The 17169-nt window shown below is 30.8% G+C and overlaps 2 protein-coding genes across 10 annotated transcripts; one reads left to right on the forward strand and one right to left on the reverse strand.

Annotated features, from left to right (window-relative positions):
- Positions 1–2921: 2921 nt before the first annotated feature.
- On the forward strand, positions 2922–9839 carry Rala (Ras-like protein A). Of its 9 annotated transcripts, none has more exons than XM_077419672.1 (7): positions 2922–3081; positions 4571–4643; positions 4828–4947; positions 5393–5601; positions 5738–5912; positions 6521–6637; positions 8103–9839. In XM_077419672.1, exons 3-6 carry the CDS (start codon positions 4843–4845, stop codon positions 6635–6637), a joined length of 606 nt encoding a protein of 201 aa, XP_077275798.1. In that variant the 5' UTR covers positions 2922–3081; positions 4571–4643; positions 4828–4842; the 3' UTR covers positions 8103–9839. The 9 variants fall into 9 exon arrangements, with proteins under 9 accessions (XP_077275798.1, XP_077275802.1, XP_077275806.1 ...); XM_077419676.1 differs by having other exon boundaries at positions 4571–4635; XM_077419677.1 differs by lacking the exon at positions 2922–3081 and adding an exon at positions 3105–3672 and having other exon boundaries at positions 4571–4635.
- A 1244-nt stretch (positions 9840–11083) lies between these two features.
- On the reverse strand, positions 11084–16527 carry Letm1 (Leucine zipper and EF-hand containing transmembrane protein 1). The gene is made up of 8 exons (XM_077419671.1): positions 16241–16527; positions 15144–15598; positions 14906–15076; positions 14410–14724; positions 13842–14315; positions 13320–13760; positions 12854–12994; positions 11084–12422 (listed from the first exon to the last, which is right to left on the reverse strand). Exons 1-8 carry the CDS (start codon positions 16299–16301, stop codon positions 12156–12158), a joined length of 2325 nt encoding a protein of 774 aa, XP_077275797.1. The 5' UTR covers positions 16302–16527; the 3' UTR covers positions 11084–12155.
- Positions 16528–17169: the final 642 nt, after the last annotated feature.

Raw genomic sequence — 17169 nt, forward strand, 5'->3', positions numbered from 1 at the left:
CATTACCATGTGCATCCCAGGCTAAGGTACTGGTAGTGTATATTGGAACGCAATTTATGAAAGACATAATATAGTATTATAGTGTAATAAGATAGTGCATAAAATAGTACATAAATAATATAATATGTAATAGAATAATATTAATTAACGTAGATAATCATTTATAATTATCATTTTTTACTTATAACACAAGTTTTTATTAGTTTCCAAGTTTCTTGTATTTTACTCTTCCACATATTAATTTATTTGTATTTGTATTAACTGTATTACATATTTTCATTAATATCGTGTTTGAATTTCACGCCAATTTCGGGGCTAATTTCTTATTGGCTCTTCTTGTATTCAGCCGCCATTATGCGCAATGTTACACCTAGTATTCTTCCATCATGAGTGGGCCTAAGGCAGCATCCCCATGGAGAGAGAAATAACGGAACGGAACTAAAACGGAATCGCTCTGATTGGCTAATCTCCAAGTGGGGGCTTTCAAGATGGGATATTAGCCAATCAAAGGAATTCCGTTTTAATTCCGTTCCGCTATTTCTCTCTCCATGGGAATGCAGTCTCAGGGTTAGTCAGGTCTGTGACAAAAATGTACGCAAACAAAATTAAAAAATTTGTAAATTTAACCTTTAGAGGCCGGGGGTGGTCGAAATATCGACCACCCAAAAAACACAGGTTATTTGATGTTTTCGAGCAAAATTTGTGTGTTGAATAAGGGTAAAATAGTAAAAAAAAAAAAAAAAAAAAAAAAAAAAAAGGGCGGCGGTGTGGTCTAGTGGTAGAGCGCCAGACTCGTAATCTGAGGAACCAGGTTCGAGTCCACTAGAGCCATGTAACATGGAAAAGTTTTTTTCCGAAAAAACCGCGCCCCTCCGTGCAAGATGCGGAGAAAACTGGGCTCCGTCTTTCGGAAGAGACGTTAAACCGTTGGTCCAAAAGAGGAAACAGTAAGGTAGTGGATGAATTGGAGGTTAGGGTTGGGTACGTCCCTTCAAAACGCCCTTTAAGGCCCCTTGGGGTATACAAAGTAAAATTCTTTATCTTTATCTTTATCTTAGTAAAAAAAAAAAAAAAGTCTTCAAATCCTTTTCCCGCCCTCTAAAGGTTAATACAAACATTTATAAATTAATAATATGTAATACATAATAAACTGATGATAAAAGAACAATTTCTAATACTTAGTAGTAAAAGGAAGATTAAATATGGAATAAGGATGAATTGAAAAACCATTAATGAGGAAGTATACCAGAAATGATCATTACTTGTACTGCAAACTGCAAGAACAATATTCCTGACACGATCTTACACACATATTTAAAATCGTTTTAAGTTTATTATTAAGCTGGCCACACACACTTTCCGTAGAACGTAACAGTATGATTTCGACCAATCGTGTTACTCGATTCGGGAACGTACGGCCGTACGTTTTCGAATTGAGCAACGCGATTGGTCGAAATCCTACTGTTACGTTCTACGGAAAGTGTGTGTGGCCAGCTTATAAGATGCTACCTACTGCTAAAAAAAGCCATAGAGATTTTATTGTTAATATTTTTCCGCGATACTGATTGGTTCTCTCATTGCTTTGACTTCGTGAGCATCTGTCATCGTATATCTTGACAGTTTTATGTATTAAGCGTTAATAGTATAATAGTGTAATAGTATAATATATTAAAGCTAAATAGCGCGCGCGATTGTGATATCTAATTGTCTAGTGGTAATAAGCCCTTGCAGCGTCTTCAGGTGAATCTTTCTATAATTTAAAATTTAAGATTGGACTTGAATACCGCGAATACCGTTCTAAAGTTATAGTGATGTCTAATTTATAATACAAAAGAAAGTGTAAGAGTGTAGAGGAGTGATATATTAAAACAATTATATAAATAAAGGAACGCATTTTTTCAGACCATGTTATTTTATTTTATATATTTCTACATTTTCCTTAATTGCTTAATTTATAATTTTTTTGCTTTTTTTTAGAATATTATTTTGCACGATTTCTTTATTAATTTTTCGTAACCTTATGTAAGTTCGAGTGCGAATATAAAATCTGTATAATACAAAAAAATATGTTATATTATATATTTAAGTAAAATATACGTTAATTATACATGTTTAAGTAAAATATTGAAAACATAAATAATGAAGAAAACACTATAGGATTAATGCACATTTTGAAATTGTAAATGAAATATTTTAAGTACAAAATATTTTTTCAAGTACATTGTTTATTACATTATTGTTTATTATATTACATTTATTCAATGTGTAATTCCTTTGCTATTATATTTTATTTATTGACATGACGAAGACTATGTGCAGTTCGAAACATTCCGTCAAATCTGTAGATGATAATAAATCATGTTTTTTATGCGATAATATATTCTATTTTGCTCCTTTACTGTCCCACAACTTTTCTACTTTGTTTTAAAAATACGAGCCTAAACTTAATTTATTATCTTAATCTTCAAGTTTATAAAAATGTAATAATCATTAGATTCATATTTTTATAAAATATGCAGATTGAAATAATAAATTAAGTTTTTTTTTATAAAAATCATTTATACAGATAAAAATAAGAAAAGAATGTCCACAAATATTTAATAATTGGAATATTAGGTTACACATACTTGTGCCAGAAATTGCAATCGTTATTTAATTGTATTTCTTTTTTGCATTATCTCATGCTCTGTATTATTCCATTATGCGCCCCTAGAAATGGTGCGCTCATCTACACTAGTCTACATTCAAAAAGTATTCGACTAATGAACATATCAGTAATAATATGTTAATATAATAATACTACCTATTATATTTGACTCGGACGTCGGACGTGTGACTATTGCCTCATGCCGACTATTATCTACTTTACTTTTTCCCGCACTTCGCGCTCACGAGAAAATCAGCGGCGATGGTGGCGCCACCGGTACTTAACCGTCGCAACTATCCAATTGCGTGAAAGTAAACCAACGCAACGCGCGTGTGTGTGCGTGTCACAGTGTTTTACACGGCCGCGAAAGAGTCCACGGGGAACGTCCACGGAGCCATCAGAGGCAATCCCGAATTTGCGCGAATATTTCAGAGGTATTTATCGGGTGGGCAGCATTCTTTCGTTATCGCGCGATACGCACGAGCGCGGCGCGGCGCGGCGCGGCCCGGCGCGGCTTGGCTTCGATTTCGCTTCGCGCGAAACGTCGTCGCCGCGACGTATTCCCGACCCGTCCGGCTTCGCGGTATTCGCTCGTCCGTCCCTCCGGTAGCGCGGCACCGCCTTACTCGGTTTACTCATGTTACGCTCCGCGACAACCTCCGCGGTGTCTCGCCCCGAGGCCGGTGCCGCTCGATAATCGCGACGGAACGGAGACTCGGGTGTCGGGCGCGGCGCGGCGAGGCGATCCGATCCGCCGCGATTTCCCTTTACGTGTCTCGTCGGCAAATTATTTATAAACGTTTGCTCCCCGTGTATATCGGAGCGCGGCTGAGATAAGAAAGGAAGCGAGCGAATTAAAGCGCGCGGCCACAGTGCAAGAGCGTACAATCGCGCACGTCCACGAAGTGCGTCTCTTTCGTTTCTCACGTGTGTCTCTTCTATTTCCCGTTCGATCTTCTCTTTTCACGTGGGCGAAAATCGAATCTCGACGAATCTCGAATAGTAGATGACATGTGTGTTGAGCGGTGGGTGTTGTATCGTTGTATATGTATACGATTTAATTTGATTGGTAAAGTTTCCTGTTCTTTTTTTCTGGTTTGACCTCGCCACTTGGACAGCAGCGTATCTGAAATATTATGTTTTTCTGTGCAACATTATTTGCTATAATATTGAAAACTGTCATTAAATTCCTTATTTTGATTGTGTCATTGATGTCTCGTTATTGTTTTGTGCTATAGGAACTATAAATGCATTTGGAATCATTTATCCATCGATGAACATTGACAAGATACAGACAAATGCTAGAAGTTTCATATTTTTAACAATATTCTAATATTCTAAATTATCTGTTTCAAATATAGAGAATACGCCATATATTGTGTGGTATAGAAAATATATTATTACTTGAGAGACACGCATATAAAACTATATTCCCTCTTTATCCTAGTCTTAGATTTCTCACACCGACAACACAATTCTCACATCCTGCCATTGTTGTTTCTGCTTCGCTTTAATTAAGATAACCATCAGAGAGACTTCTATTTTGAAGAGATGCAGATGTATATGCGCGTTGTTATTCACTTATTGTTATCATATAATAGGAATATATATGTAATATAGATATATGTACCTTATATATAAAGAATCTAGATCTCCATTATTATGAATTTAGAGAAAACAGGGTTTGAAGTTTTAAATAGGAAAAGGGTGTATATTTCTTTAGATATAAAATGAAAGTAGCCACTTGATTTATTGAAAAGTAAAATTTAACTGACATATTTAATAGTACAACTGCCAATGATAAGCTGTATCTGATCAAAATTAAGGCACTATGAAAATTCTTAATATGACTTTTTCTAAACATTGTATCTTAGGAACTAGTAATAATGGACATAAGATCTTTTATCATTATACAATTTATAGCTCCTCGTATACTGGAAAAAGTTTTATCTCCATTTTGACAAAACCTGGAGATAGGATTCTCAGAGGTACTAAGGTACAGATATATATATATATCCCTGAAAAAAGATTTATAAAAAAATAATGCAAATAATATGAATAAATAATGTTACAAGTACATCTATGTTTGAAAAGTCTTAAATATTGCAGACGCAAAATTCTATCACTGTACACTTTTAAGATATAACCGGCATTTAGTGACCACTTTATCTTAATTGAAGGTAATTATCTAAAAAATGTCGAGGAAGCCAGGAGCCACTCAAGCAATGCATAAGGTCATAATGGTTGGAAGTGGAGGTGTTGGAAAGTCTGCTCTAACGTTACAATTCATGTACGACGAGGTAAAATAAAAAACAACATAATTTAAAAATAAAAAAAGATTTTGATTATAAATAGCGCTCTTACTTATTTTTTGTTAATTTAGCAAAAAACATGTAATTTTCATCCTTCAAATTTCTGTTTACTCTTCTGATAAACATCATACAGTGACTCACGAAACTGATTAAATGTACTACACAACAATTATCTATAATTAATTAAATTTAAAAAAGGTAATCGACGAAAACGACTTTCAATATAAATATAACATATGAGCAAACAAATATTATCTATGATTATGCTACAGATATCTTTGTTTATGAATTTTTAAAAGAAATTCGTAACAAGCAGTGATATGATTTGATCAGTTTCGTGAGTCACTGTACTTTAGGACAGTTTTATTTTTAAGTCTTATTACGTTAGAAAGATATTGATTTCTCATAAATTTAATCATGATGTTAAAATCAGTTTGTTGAAGATTATGAACCTACAAAAGCGGATTCCTACAGAAAAAAAGTTGTATTAGACGGAGAAGAGGTACAAATAGATATCTTGGATACTGCGGGACAAGAGGATTATGCAGCGATTCGAGACAATTACTTTCGTAGTGGGGAAGGATTTCTTTGTGTATTTTCGATAACAGAAGATGATAGCTTCCAAGCTACGCAGGAATTTAGGTCAGTAAAGTTTGAAAAAAATCAAGCACTCTTTTGCGACACAAAAAGTTACTGGGACATTTTAATAAATAACAATTTCATAATATATTATTGATCATTCCATATGAATAGAAAAAAACTGTTTTTTTTTCTATAGAGAACAAATTCTCAGGGTAAAAAATGATGAGAACATTCCATTTTTATTAGTGGGAAATAAAAGTGATTTGCAAGAAAAAAGGAAGGTTAGTCTAGCCGAAGCTCAAGCAAGATCCCAACAATGGGGTGTTCCTTATGTGGAGACAAGCGCTAAAACAAAAGAAAATGTAGACAAGGTAAAATCCTGATTATGTATAATTTTTATTTAATTTTTATTAACAAGCCATATATAAAATTATAATAAATATATAAATAGTTTATATATATATATATATATATAATTTTTTTCTTATATTAATATTATCTTCATTAAAAAATGTAACTGATATTACTTTTCCATTCTAAGTTTTTCTCCATTTTGTTTTTAGTGAAATGAGGAATTTGTGGAAACTTTTTTGTTCTTAGGCTTTATTTATTAGTAGTAATATAAATTAGATGTTTCACTGCAGAACACTTTATACATCAAACATATATACGTATATACCAATGTAGTTAAATTATTGAAAATAGTAGATGTATTCACATATATTTCTTGTTGCTTTTACTTTCACCCTCAATGTAATGTGACGCATAATGAATTGATTGCACGAAATATGCATTTTTAAATAAGCTTAATTCTGCAGTCTATGTCCATTTATATCACCATGTATTGTGCTATTGCTTATATATGCGCACAATTCTCGTTTTCTTCTCTTAAAAATATGAAAAATATAACGTTTATTTTGTAACGCACATTTTTTATATGCCTTAAAGCTTTGAGACAGCATCCATTGCACATTTGCAGGTATTTTTCGACTTGATGCGTGAAATAAGGTCACGTAAAATTGAAGATAAGTCAGCAAGCAATGGTCGAGGTAAAGACCGTACCAAGAGGAAGAAAAAGAAGTGCATTATTCTATAGGTTTGCCGTTTTTTTTCTTGCACCATATTTTATTTTATGTTTTGAGAAGATGATAGAACTGTGCATTTTCTGTCTTGGCAATTTCAGTTTATATCAGTGTGAAATATATAGGGAATGTCAATAGAGTGTATTTCACTAATGCAATTTCTGATACTCAATAATGATCACAATGATGCAGATATGCAATGAAAATATATGGTTAAAATTGTATTACATGATCATCTTTTAGAAAATATTAATAGATGTTAATTATTTGAAAGAAAGATATGTTTTATTGCCTATCTATATTTTAATTATGCTTTACATTTATTGATATTTGAAATATTTAAATTTTATTTATTTAATGAATTTACAAATATTCGCCAAATAAATATGAAACGATACACTTATCTGTAAAGCTTATCACAGCTTATGCAAAGCATGTATGCTTTTTCTTTTTATCTTTTTTTTTTTTTAATAAACGTGTCAATGTTCTGTGTTATATATTATACAAGTTAGTTATATTTTTTGTATTATAAATAATCAGTAGTTATAAAAAGAGAAAAACATTAAATATTTTACTCCTAATTGAAATATATTATTGTGGCTTGCAATAAAAAAATATTCTCTTTTGATTACATAAATTATATTGTCTTAGTTTGATTACATGCAACTTATATTTTTAATATATCTAAAGGCTCAATGTGTATGAAATATTAAACTCAATTAGGCAATAAGAGCCAAGCGTAGATTTTATTTTCGCTAAAATTTTAATAAAATGTCAATCACTATTTGAATGTCAATTAAAAACCGATTCGCTAATAGTTTACGGAAAAAGAAGGCCCTAGATTTAGATTTAGCTTTATGTAATGTGTAGGCAACGCGCTGAGGATGACCCCAAAAAGGGTTGAAACGTACGTATTGTAATTGACATTCGAAAAGTGATTGACATTTTATTAAAATTTTAGCGAAAATAATCTATGCTTGACTCTTATTGCCTAATTGAGTTTAATATTATATTTTTAATATTTTTACAGTTTTTTTTTTAAAGTAACAGGTTTTATAAATATATAATTCATATACTAGACACAACAATTCGTTTCCAGAGGTAAGAAGGGAACATGGGAGTATACCAATGGCACCTCTATGTTCCCTCCTTACCTCAGGAAATGAATCGTCCGTCAGTGTACTTCAATGAAATATTGGAAATAAAGAAATATGAATGAACCTTAATGTTATGAATAAAACAAAAAATGTTTTAACAGGAGAAGATAAAGATTACTTTATATGATGAGCAAACTTTTATAAATAATATTATTTGCATATTAATTTAATAGTAATATTATATTATTTTTATTCTTTTTTTTTAATATTAATGTTTAATTAATTAATAGTAATATTTTAATTTTTAATCAATATGCAAGTTTAAAAAAATTAGTTTATACAGTGGAATAAATAATAAAAACATATTTACTCCACGTTGCAGGTGTTCTTTGATTTAATGAGAGCAATAGCTGCTCGTAAGGCACAGGAAAACCAAGGAGATGGGGGTGAACGTAATAAGGAAACAAAGTGCTGCATCTTGCTATAACAAACATAAAACAATGTGTAGCTTATGTTATGGAAGGTTCAACTCCTATAATTGAAAGCTAAGCGTAAGAGAACTGTATTTATATAAAAATGAAAGTTTTCTGACACTTTACAGTGAATTGACGCTTTTAATTTTTGCTGTTTATTACAATATATATATATATATATATATAATTTATTCTAATATATTTATATATATTAAATATTTTATATATATATATATATATATATATATATATATATATATTCCGTCACATATTATACCTGTTTTCTATGAAATTATTAAAAAAAATTTTAATAGCAATACATTTTATTACTCTCTCTAGTTTATATTATTATGTAATATATTCGTGTATGTAATATGTAAAATATTCATATACAATTTGAGTTAATCAAAATTTATAATATTTATAATAGCACAAAATTATGAAAACGCATGCAAGATTACTTGCAAAATTACTTGTCTTTAGAGTGCTGAAACATAAATTGCGTTAATACATTTTGGGAGACTGAAAACATCAACGATACATATTTTATAAAGATTATTTGTTTTGTTTTTCTGATTGTGCAAACAATGTAATTACATTCATGTTGAAATAAAATAATTGCATTCTTAGTTGTCTTTTGCATTATTTATTTATAACCTTTAATGAATGCTTTCAGCACTCTTTAAAAATTACTAAAAATTATAGAAATGTACAAATAAGATTCAATTGAATCTTTTACATATTTTGAATATTGATATGATGAATAAAGTTCAGATATACCAAAGTAGTCATAACACTGTAAAGTAACGAAAACTTGTAATTTGTAAGCAATTTGTTTATATATACATATATATGTTTTACATAGTTTTAATATATCGCTATGTTTTATTTTATATAGTTATTTTTATCACAGCATTTTATAGAATAACAGTTTGATATCTCGAACGTGTGAGTGAATTTTATAACAGTTGTAATACACATTAATAATTATTTTTCTTTGTTGTACATGTTATATATCAGATTTTGTTACGCAAAAAAATCGCATTTTGCGTGCAAACAAAATAAAAATTTTGGTTTTAAGTATAAATCCTAGCATAAGTCACAGCATAAAACCAAGATAGATTTTAATGAAAATAAAAAATGATCAGTGACTTATTTTGCAGTAGCATTTAACACTACTCGCCGTTACTCGCACATCTAAAATATCAAGCCATGGTGTAAAAATAAAATAAATTTTTATGTTCAACATGGTAGACTGTGTAATTAGAGACTGATTGTATAATTAATTAAGTCACTTGTTTAAAAACTTCTACCTCTATGAGGTGCATTTATGCAGATATATAAAATAATCAATTTTAATACAGCTTTGACCGAAGAGAAAAGTGACTGGAGAATTGTATTACAAAATGATCATTAAAGTTCACAAAATGCGTATGTAATAGTAGTTTTTTTATGAAAGAAAAGTGAAATATCTGTCATTTAATTTTGATACTTTTGTACTGTTGACATTGATTGTGCCTTTTAAGTGTTCACTGTTAATGTAACGAGGTCAATCAAACTTTAAGATTCTTTAGAGGAGTTTTATGACAGCATTTAGATTCAGATAGTCAGATATATATATATATATATATATATATATATATATATATACTACACATATTATCTACACCATTATATTTATCTTTGCAATTCTATGTTTAATCTGCTATTTTATCATAAATTAAATGCCTTTTTATGTAATATCGATGTGATTCATTATTGAACTCTGTTATTTATCCATTCACTTATATCCAAACGATTTTGTTATTAACCAATTCCAAGTAGAGGATACATTTAAATCCTAATATCTTTTATATCATTTTGATAATAAATAATGATTTTTAAATGATTTATTTTCATAATTTAATGATGAAATGATTTAAGTAAACCACTTATATTAATATTGGCAAACAACAAATACATATGTAACTAAAAGATTGATAAAAACTTTATTTTTATGTACGATAAAAGTTAATTCATTAGTTTATATTATCAATATTTTATCTATTGAAAAATGAAAATCTATGGAAAATAAATGTTTATATCATAAAATAGTTTTTGTCAAAATTGATTACTTCATTGCAGCCATCAAAATGCTATTAAGGAAATTTGGATTTAAACGTAATAATTTTCCTTGCAATATAGCATTATCAAATATATTATTTAGTTGGCAAAAACGTCAATAAATATGAACAAAGAATTGTACAGCTGATTAATATATTTGACGATCAATTGATCGTTATATGTACAACACGTCTATTGTATATGATTAGTATAAAAATAACATTTTATTTAAGATTTATGATGGAATAATTAAATGCAATTTAAATTGTCATGCAATATATTAATTTACACGTGTATCTCTTAATTAATCTATATCTCTAAAAATATTTATTAACTGATTATATTTGTTTATAAATACTTTCTTTTGTTTTATGATGATATGTGTAAAATGACATAACTGTAAAATGTTTTTTGTAGCAATATGATATTATATAATATTTAATTATAATTAAAATCGTAATCATAATAAAAATTATAATAAATAACATTTATTTATATTATTTGTATAATTAAATTGGATTTATATATTAAAATTTTAAACTATCTTTTTTTCAAAATTAATTATTTCTGCAGCAAATGCAAAAAGGCAACAAAACGCAAGAAAATAGAACAAACAAAATAAAACAACGCAGCAATGTAAAATTTAATAAAAACCCCATATTTCTTAGGACACTTAATTTCATAATTTTATTTCTTTTGAAAGAGCATCCTATAAAAATTTTAAAAAATTATACATGTTCTTACATATATACGTTTAGACTTTCATGCGTATAAGTAAAGAAATAGATCACTCTGAATTTGGTTTCTGAATTCATATCTTTATAATACATCTTAGATGATCTTCGTCTAATTAACATTATAGAATAATGCAATAAATATTTCCCTTTTCTTTATATATGTACATGTAGAGCCCCAAAATCGATATAACATCTTGTCACATAGAATTACCTTGTTAACAAAATTTCTTTTGCCAATTTAACGCTTTATGTAGTACAAAGCACAAACAGTATTCTATTTTTACATTAAATAAGTAGGTTTTTCTGCTTCCCTGTTTTTCACAAATAAAAATAAAAATTATAAATTGCTGTACATTATCTCGCTTCACATATTGAACAATCGATTATTTTGTAACATCAATGTTGAAGTTACAGGAAAATACAATTTGAGACTATTATTTCGAATAATGAGTATATATGCTCAATGTATCAACAAATGTACAACAATGGTATTGAGATAGTTGGAATGATTTATCCCTTGGGCTTACTAAAATTAAACTGTATTACAATAGAAAACACATTTTTAATATCTGTAATTTGTTGTCAATGTTTAGGCTAACTATATTTCGTTTGTTTCCTTTGTAAGGTTTAACATCTTTTATAAAGTATAACATCGACAATTAATTACAGAGTAAATGTTTTAACAATGCATTTATCATCAACACAAATACAGCACTATGGATAAAAGAGAATAATATAAATGATGCAGTTAAATGCATCACAGTCTTCAATGGGAAACTTCGGGTTTTTGTGTGTGTGCATACAATATGAAATAGAAATTAATATTACTCAATATTATTCAAATATTAAAAATGTCTAATATATTATGTATATTCAATATATGTTTTTTATGTACAACATATCAATAATTCTATTGTGATGGCCAATTGTATGATGAAATTATCTTTGTGCCTTGTGTCAAATTTTTCTCTCATTGTGTTATGCACTCTATTTGCGGTAATTAAAAATTTTTCTAAAGAAAATATACATGGGATACACACAGACGAAGATTCATATCAAACATCATTTCAATAAAAATATTGTTGATAATTACATGTACTAATTTACTTCATTGTGCGCTAATCACAGTTGTTTAGAACCTTCCGCCTTTTTCGCTGTTGGTGGAACATCTGATGTAATTGGAGGATTTTTGACCCCGTCAGATTTGGAATTACTTTTAACAACGGCAGTTGATTTCTGCTTATCCTCTTCAACACCTGGATCTGCATATGTTTTGCTAGAATCTCTAGCAGCATCATCAACTAACTCCTCTTTTCCAAATCCTGGCTCAGTTGTTACTGGCGTAGCTGGAACTGTAGATTTATGTGTAGCTTTCATATTCTCTTCTGCCTGTGGGGATGATTACTACTATTACTGTTAGTACAACTGCTATTATTATAATATTATTATTTTATATATTATATATTTTATATTATATATATATATATATATTGAATTTTTTAAGCACGACACCGCCGGGGATGCCTGACGATCGGCATTTACTCGTGAGATGCGGGAGATAGTATATTATTAACGAGACAGCCTGTCGGCCCGAATAAATGAAGCGATAGTTTAATTAAGCGAATTAGCGTCACGCCCGGCTGACGCTAAAATAAATGCTTTCATTTATTTTTGAATATTTCGTAAATCCGAACGCCCCGCAGTATTCAGATGTAGTTCTTATCGCTAAAAATATCGCATAAAGATACGTGTCATATAAAAAAAATTGTTATGACATCTATTATAGCTTAAATGCGAAGTGGATTTTGTTTATATCACACCCTTTGTTTGGAATCCTTTTCCTCCAATTTTTGTATTTGTTCCTCTACTTCTAGTACTTCTTCTTTATCCATTAATTCTATCAATTCATCCACCTGATTTTTACTTAATTTAACATCTTCCTTACCTATTAATTCTACAACCTGTAAAAATTATATTAATAAATTAATACAAATAATATATTATATTAATAAATAGGTACAGAGTTGTGCAATCATGCTTTTATATACATACATACATATATATATATATATATATATATATATATATGCAGAGGTAAAAGCCATAGTGGTGTAAGTCAAATTTTTTAAGATATTGACTCGTATGTATAGATGATATCTATACAATATATAAATTGCATCTATTTACACGAGTCAATATTTTAAAAAATTTGACACTGTGACTTTCATCCCTCCATATATTGCATACTTATTGTAATTAATAAAAATGTATAGTCTGTCTGTGTACCTTTAAGACATCTTCTATTTTTATTGCACCATCATGATCGTCATCAATTTTCCCTAAAATTTCTGTTATGCGTTTTAAGCGATGGTCATCGGGTACACTTTGGATTTGTTTAATGGCTGCAACCAGCTCGTCTATTTTAACTAATTCTTCAACATCTTTGACATCTCGTTTCTCATTAGGATCCAACAACTCGATTCTTTGTTTAACTTTTTTCTCAGATTGTTCGAGCTCCAACAAAACAGCATCCATTTTCGAGATCATTTTGTTTACCTTTTTAAATAGTCTATTAGCACCTTTCGATACTTTGATATTTTCTATATCTGCTTCACCCTTTGTCTCTGCCTTAATTTGATCTAATTCCTTAATATCTTCTTGATATTCTGCCATTTCTTCTTTAAGTTCCTTGATTTCCTCTTTTTCGACAGCCATATTTTTATTATCCTAAAAAGATCATATAAAATTGAAAATTTCGCAAATATTAAGGAATTACTTGCATATGTATTTTAAATGTCATTTATTCACCTTGCCAATTGAATCCAGAGCTTGTTCCAAAACTTTGACATCTGTAGTAGTAATTTCATCCGCTTTAGTATCGCATTCCAGAATAGCTGGCTGTGGTTCAGCGTCTTTCTTTTCCTTTCTCTCTTCTTCGATCTTGCGTTCTTCCATTTTTATGATCTCGATATTAGTTCTATGATCCACTTTACCCTCTTTCTCTCCAATGGCACCCTTTGTACGTGCCACAACTCCATCAGGCAAGGCCGAAATAGTCGCCTTTAGCTTGTCGGACATAGGCATCGTCTCAGGTATCATAAGCGCTCGTGATAATAGTAATAAAGAGGGTGGAACCTTTTTAATTAAACTTAGATCCAGCCACTGTGACAATTGTTCCCTCAATCTGTTCTCTGGCAATCCATAAGCACGCATAGCACGTGCTCTGCAAGCTTGTTGCAGTTCGGTTCTGGTTAGGGTGTCGACTCCTTCCTTCTCAATTAGCTGTATTAAAAACGAAAAAAGAATTTAATATTTGAATAGGAAGTTAAGAAAAAAAAAAAGAATTTTGAAAGAAGATTGAGAACACTCTTCGTACTTTGTCATCTGCAGTAAGACTTCTGAGTCTCATCCTAAGTAGAAACCGTAAGAAATTTGTAGTTCCAAGTGTTTGCACATCTAATACACGGCATAAAGCAATTAATTGTGGCCGTGAGAGAGAATCTAGAGTAATTTCATCCTCGAAAACTTTGCAAAATTTCATGATTTCTTCGTTGGTCGCAATAGTGCCAGTGGTTCGTATTTTGTAGAAAAATTCTGCAAATTCTTTAGCTTTCTCAGACTTGTGATCCGATGATTGCAACGACATTTCATCCAATGTTTTTTGTAAAAACTTTGCCATCTCTATTTTTACCTATTTACAAAAGATATTTATTAAAATAATACTTATTGTTAGTTAAGCTCTTATCAATTAAATACACTATTTATTTGTTTTGTATGAAATTTCTAAACATTTATCAAATTACGTTCATGTATGTAATACTTTTCTAAAATTCTATATGTTTTATAATGAATTTAAATCCAATATATTCTACCTTCAAGGCCTGTTTAAGTTTATCTTCCTTCTCGGTTGCTGTTTGAAAGGTAGAAGGTAGCATGCCAGGGAATAACTTAATTGCCACTGGCAATAAAAATTCCATAAATGGAACGATGATAAAAACGGAGAACGGAATCAACCTGAACATATCCCCAGTTGTTTTTATCAGCTGTTAGAATAAATGATTGATTAGTATTTTAATATGATGTGTAACAATGTAAGTGCACTTAACATACCAAACGATGCTCCCTCCTGCTAAGCTCTTTCCCATGTAAAATTCTCCATATTAACTTTGCCGACACTTTCATATCGAGCCCCAGTAATCGAAATCCATGATAATAATGCAATATTTCGCCCTTAATTTTTTGCCATATGGTAACTTTAGCGACAGCTTTCTTCTCTTGCTCGCTAGTTTTTACAACACTGTCTACCCTCTTATCTTTAAGTTCTTTCTCCTCTTTAATGTTCTTCACTGTTTCTTCGATCTTAGATGATGGCTCTTGACCATTCGAACTTGGAGTAACATAAAAAGTACGAATTTGTAGACACGTTACGTTTTTATCATTAACATACATTGGTGGCAGTGTAGGCTCCAGCAATAATCTTCTTGGCTCTCTCAAGTCTGTATAAATTAGAGCTATGCCACCCATCGCATGATTAGCACTGTACCATAATTTAAACGAGGAATACCCTGAAAAACGAGATAAAAAATTTCTAATTATTTACTAATTACAAAGTACAAAGTAAAATTGTAAAAAGTAAAGTAATTGTAAGTAATTGTAAGTAATTGTAAGTAATTGTAAGTAATTGTAAGTAATTGTAAGTAATTGTAAGTAATTGTACAAAGTAAAATTGTAAATTAAAAGTCACTTTTAACAACAATAACCGTCATTCTGCTTTTTCCATTAATAATAATAAAAAAGAATTAAAATAGTTATTATAAATATCCGATTGACAATAAATTCGCAAATAATCGAAAGATAGAGAGCAACGGAAGAGATGATACGCTCTACGATTAACATAAATTATATATATATTATAAAAAAAATTGGAGTAATTCAACATAACCTATGACTATTCCATGACTTTTCTTTAAATTTAAACGTGACTTATATCGTAATGAAATATTGGACGAAGGAATTTAAGGAAGGATTGAATGAAGGATTATTAATTTCACGACGGCGCGTGTATTATCTGCCGTCCATTACATAAATGTAACGGAGGGAATTATCTCCGTGCGGCGGGCGCGCGGAGAGATAAGTATTGCAAGTTATCGCACAAAATCGCGCTGATCTATAATGGGACATGAAGTAATGCGTACGGTGACACGTACGTCGAGCAATGGCTCCACCGCGACCGGCAATCATCGTTTTCGTGTGAATTAACGCGTTCATGGCGTGCCGCTCTCTCCGTGATTAACCCGGGATGCTTCAGGACCGTCGTCGTGCTGTCTCGCCTGCAAGTACCATGTGAACACGCGGACAGGTCACGTCCATCGACCATCAGTCATCACACATCACACGCCACTGTCTGCTGTCTGCTTTGAACATAGCAGCGGAATCAAGCGGAATGGAGAATGGAGCCGCGGAGTCAAAGATCAGCTGGCGCCGTTGTCGCGAATTTGTAAAGGCCATTGCACGTAACAAAGTTTTATAGCGTTTTTACATGGGCCCATTGCACTAAATTTGCCCACTAGTCAACAACTGTGTCCACACTTATGTTGCACATTCCTTCTATGGTAGGCAGGGCAGCTGCATGGCGTAGTGGACCAGCAGAAAAAAACGATTATTTCTGCTAAGAAAAGAGTGGAGGTCACTTACGCCTACGAATGCTCGACGTCCTTATCCTATCTTGGGTTCGATTTAAGAACTAAGAGAATAAACGCATAAAGCTTGGCTCAGACACATAAAAAGTAGTAAGAATAAGGCGTGATCTCCTAGAGGGCTGAATGAACGACTTTATTCCTGTTTATCTAACTAGATTAAGCCTAACTTGAAATATTCAAGGAGGAGAATAACGACATTGGTCATTTCTACGACCTTAAATCGAAACTTGTTACTCAAATGGCTATTATCAAGACCAAACCCTATTACTAGTGTTAACTTAAGGCCTAAGAAATGCTTAAATCACACTGATATATTTAGGGCGACAGATAATAATGACTGTGATGGCATTTTTACTTAAGACTTACGAAGACACTTATTGTTTAACTAATGGCCTATAAATACGCCCATCTGATCAAGAGGGTGATGCTATTCTAAG

This window comes from Temnothorax americanus, unplaced genomic scaffold (assembly GCF_048541705.1).
Source record: "Temnothorax americanus isolate GAGA-0224 unplaced genomic scaffold, ASM4854170v1 Scaffold58, whole genome shotgun sequence".
Lineage (NCBI taxonomy): Eukaryota > Metazoa > Arthropoda > Insecta > Hymenoptera > Formicidae > Temnothorax > Temnothorax americanus.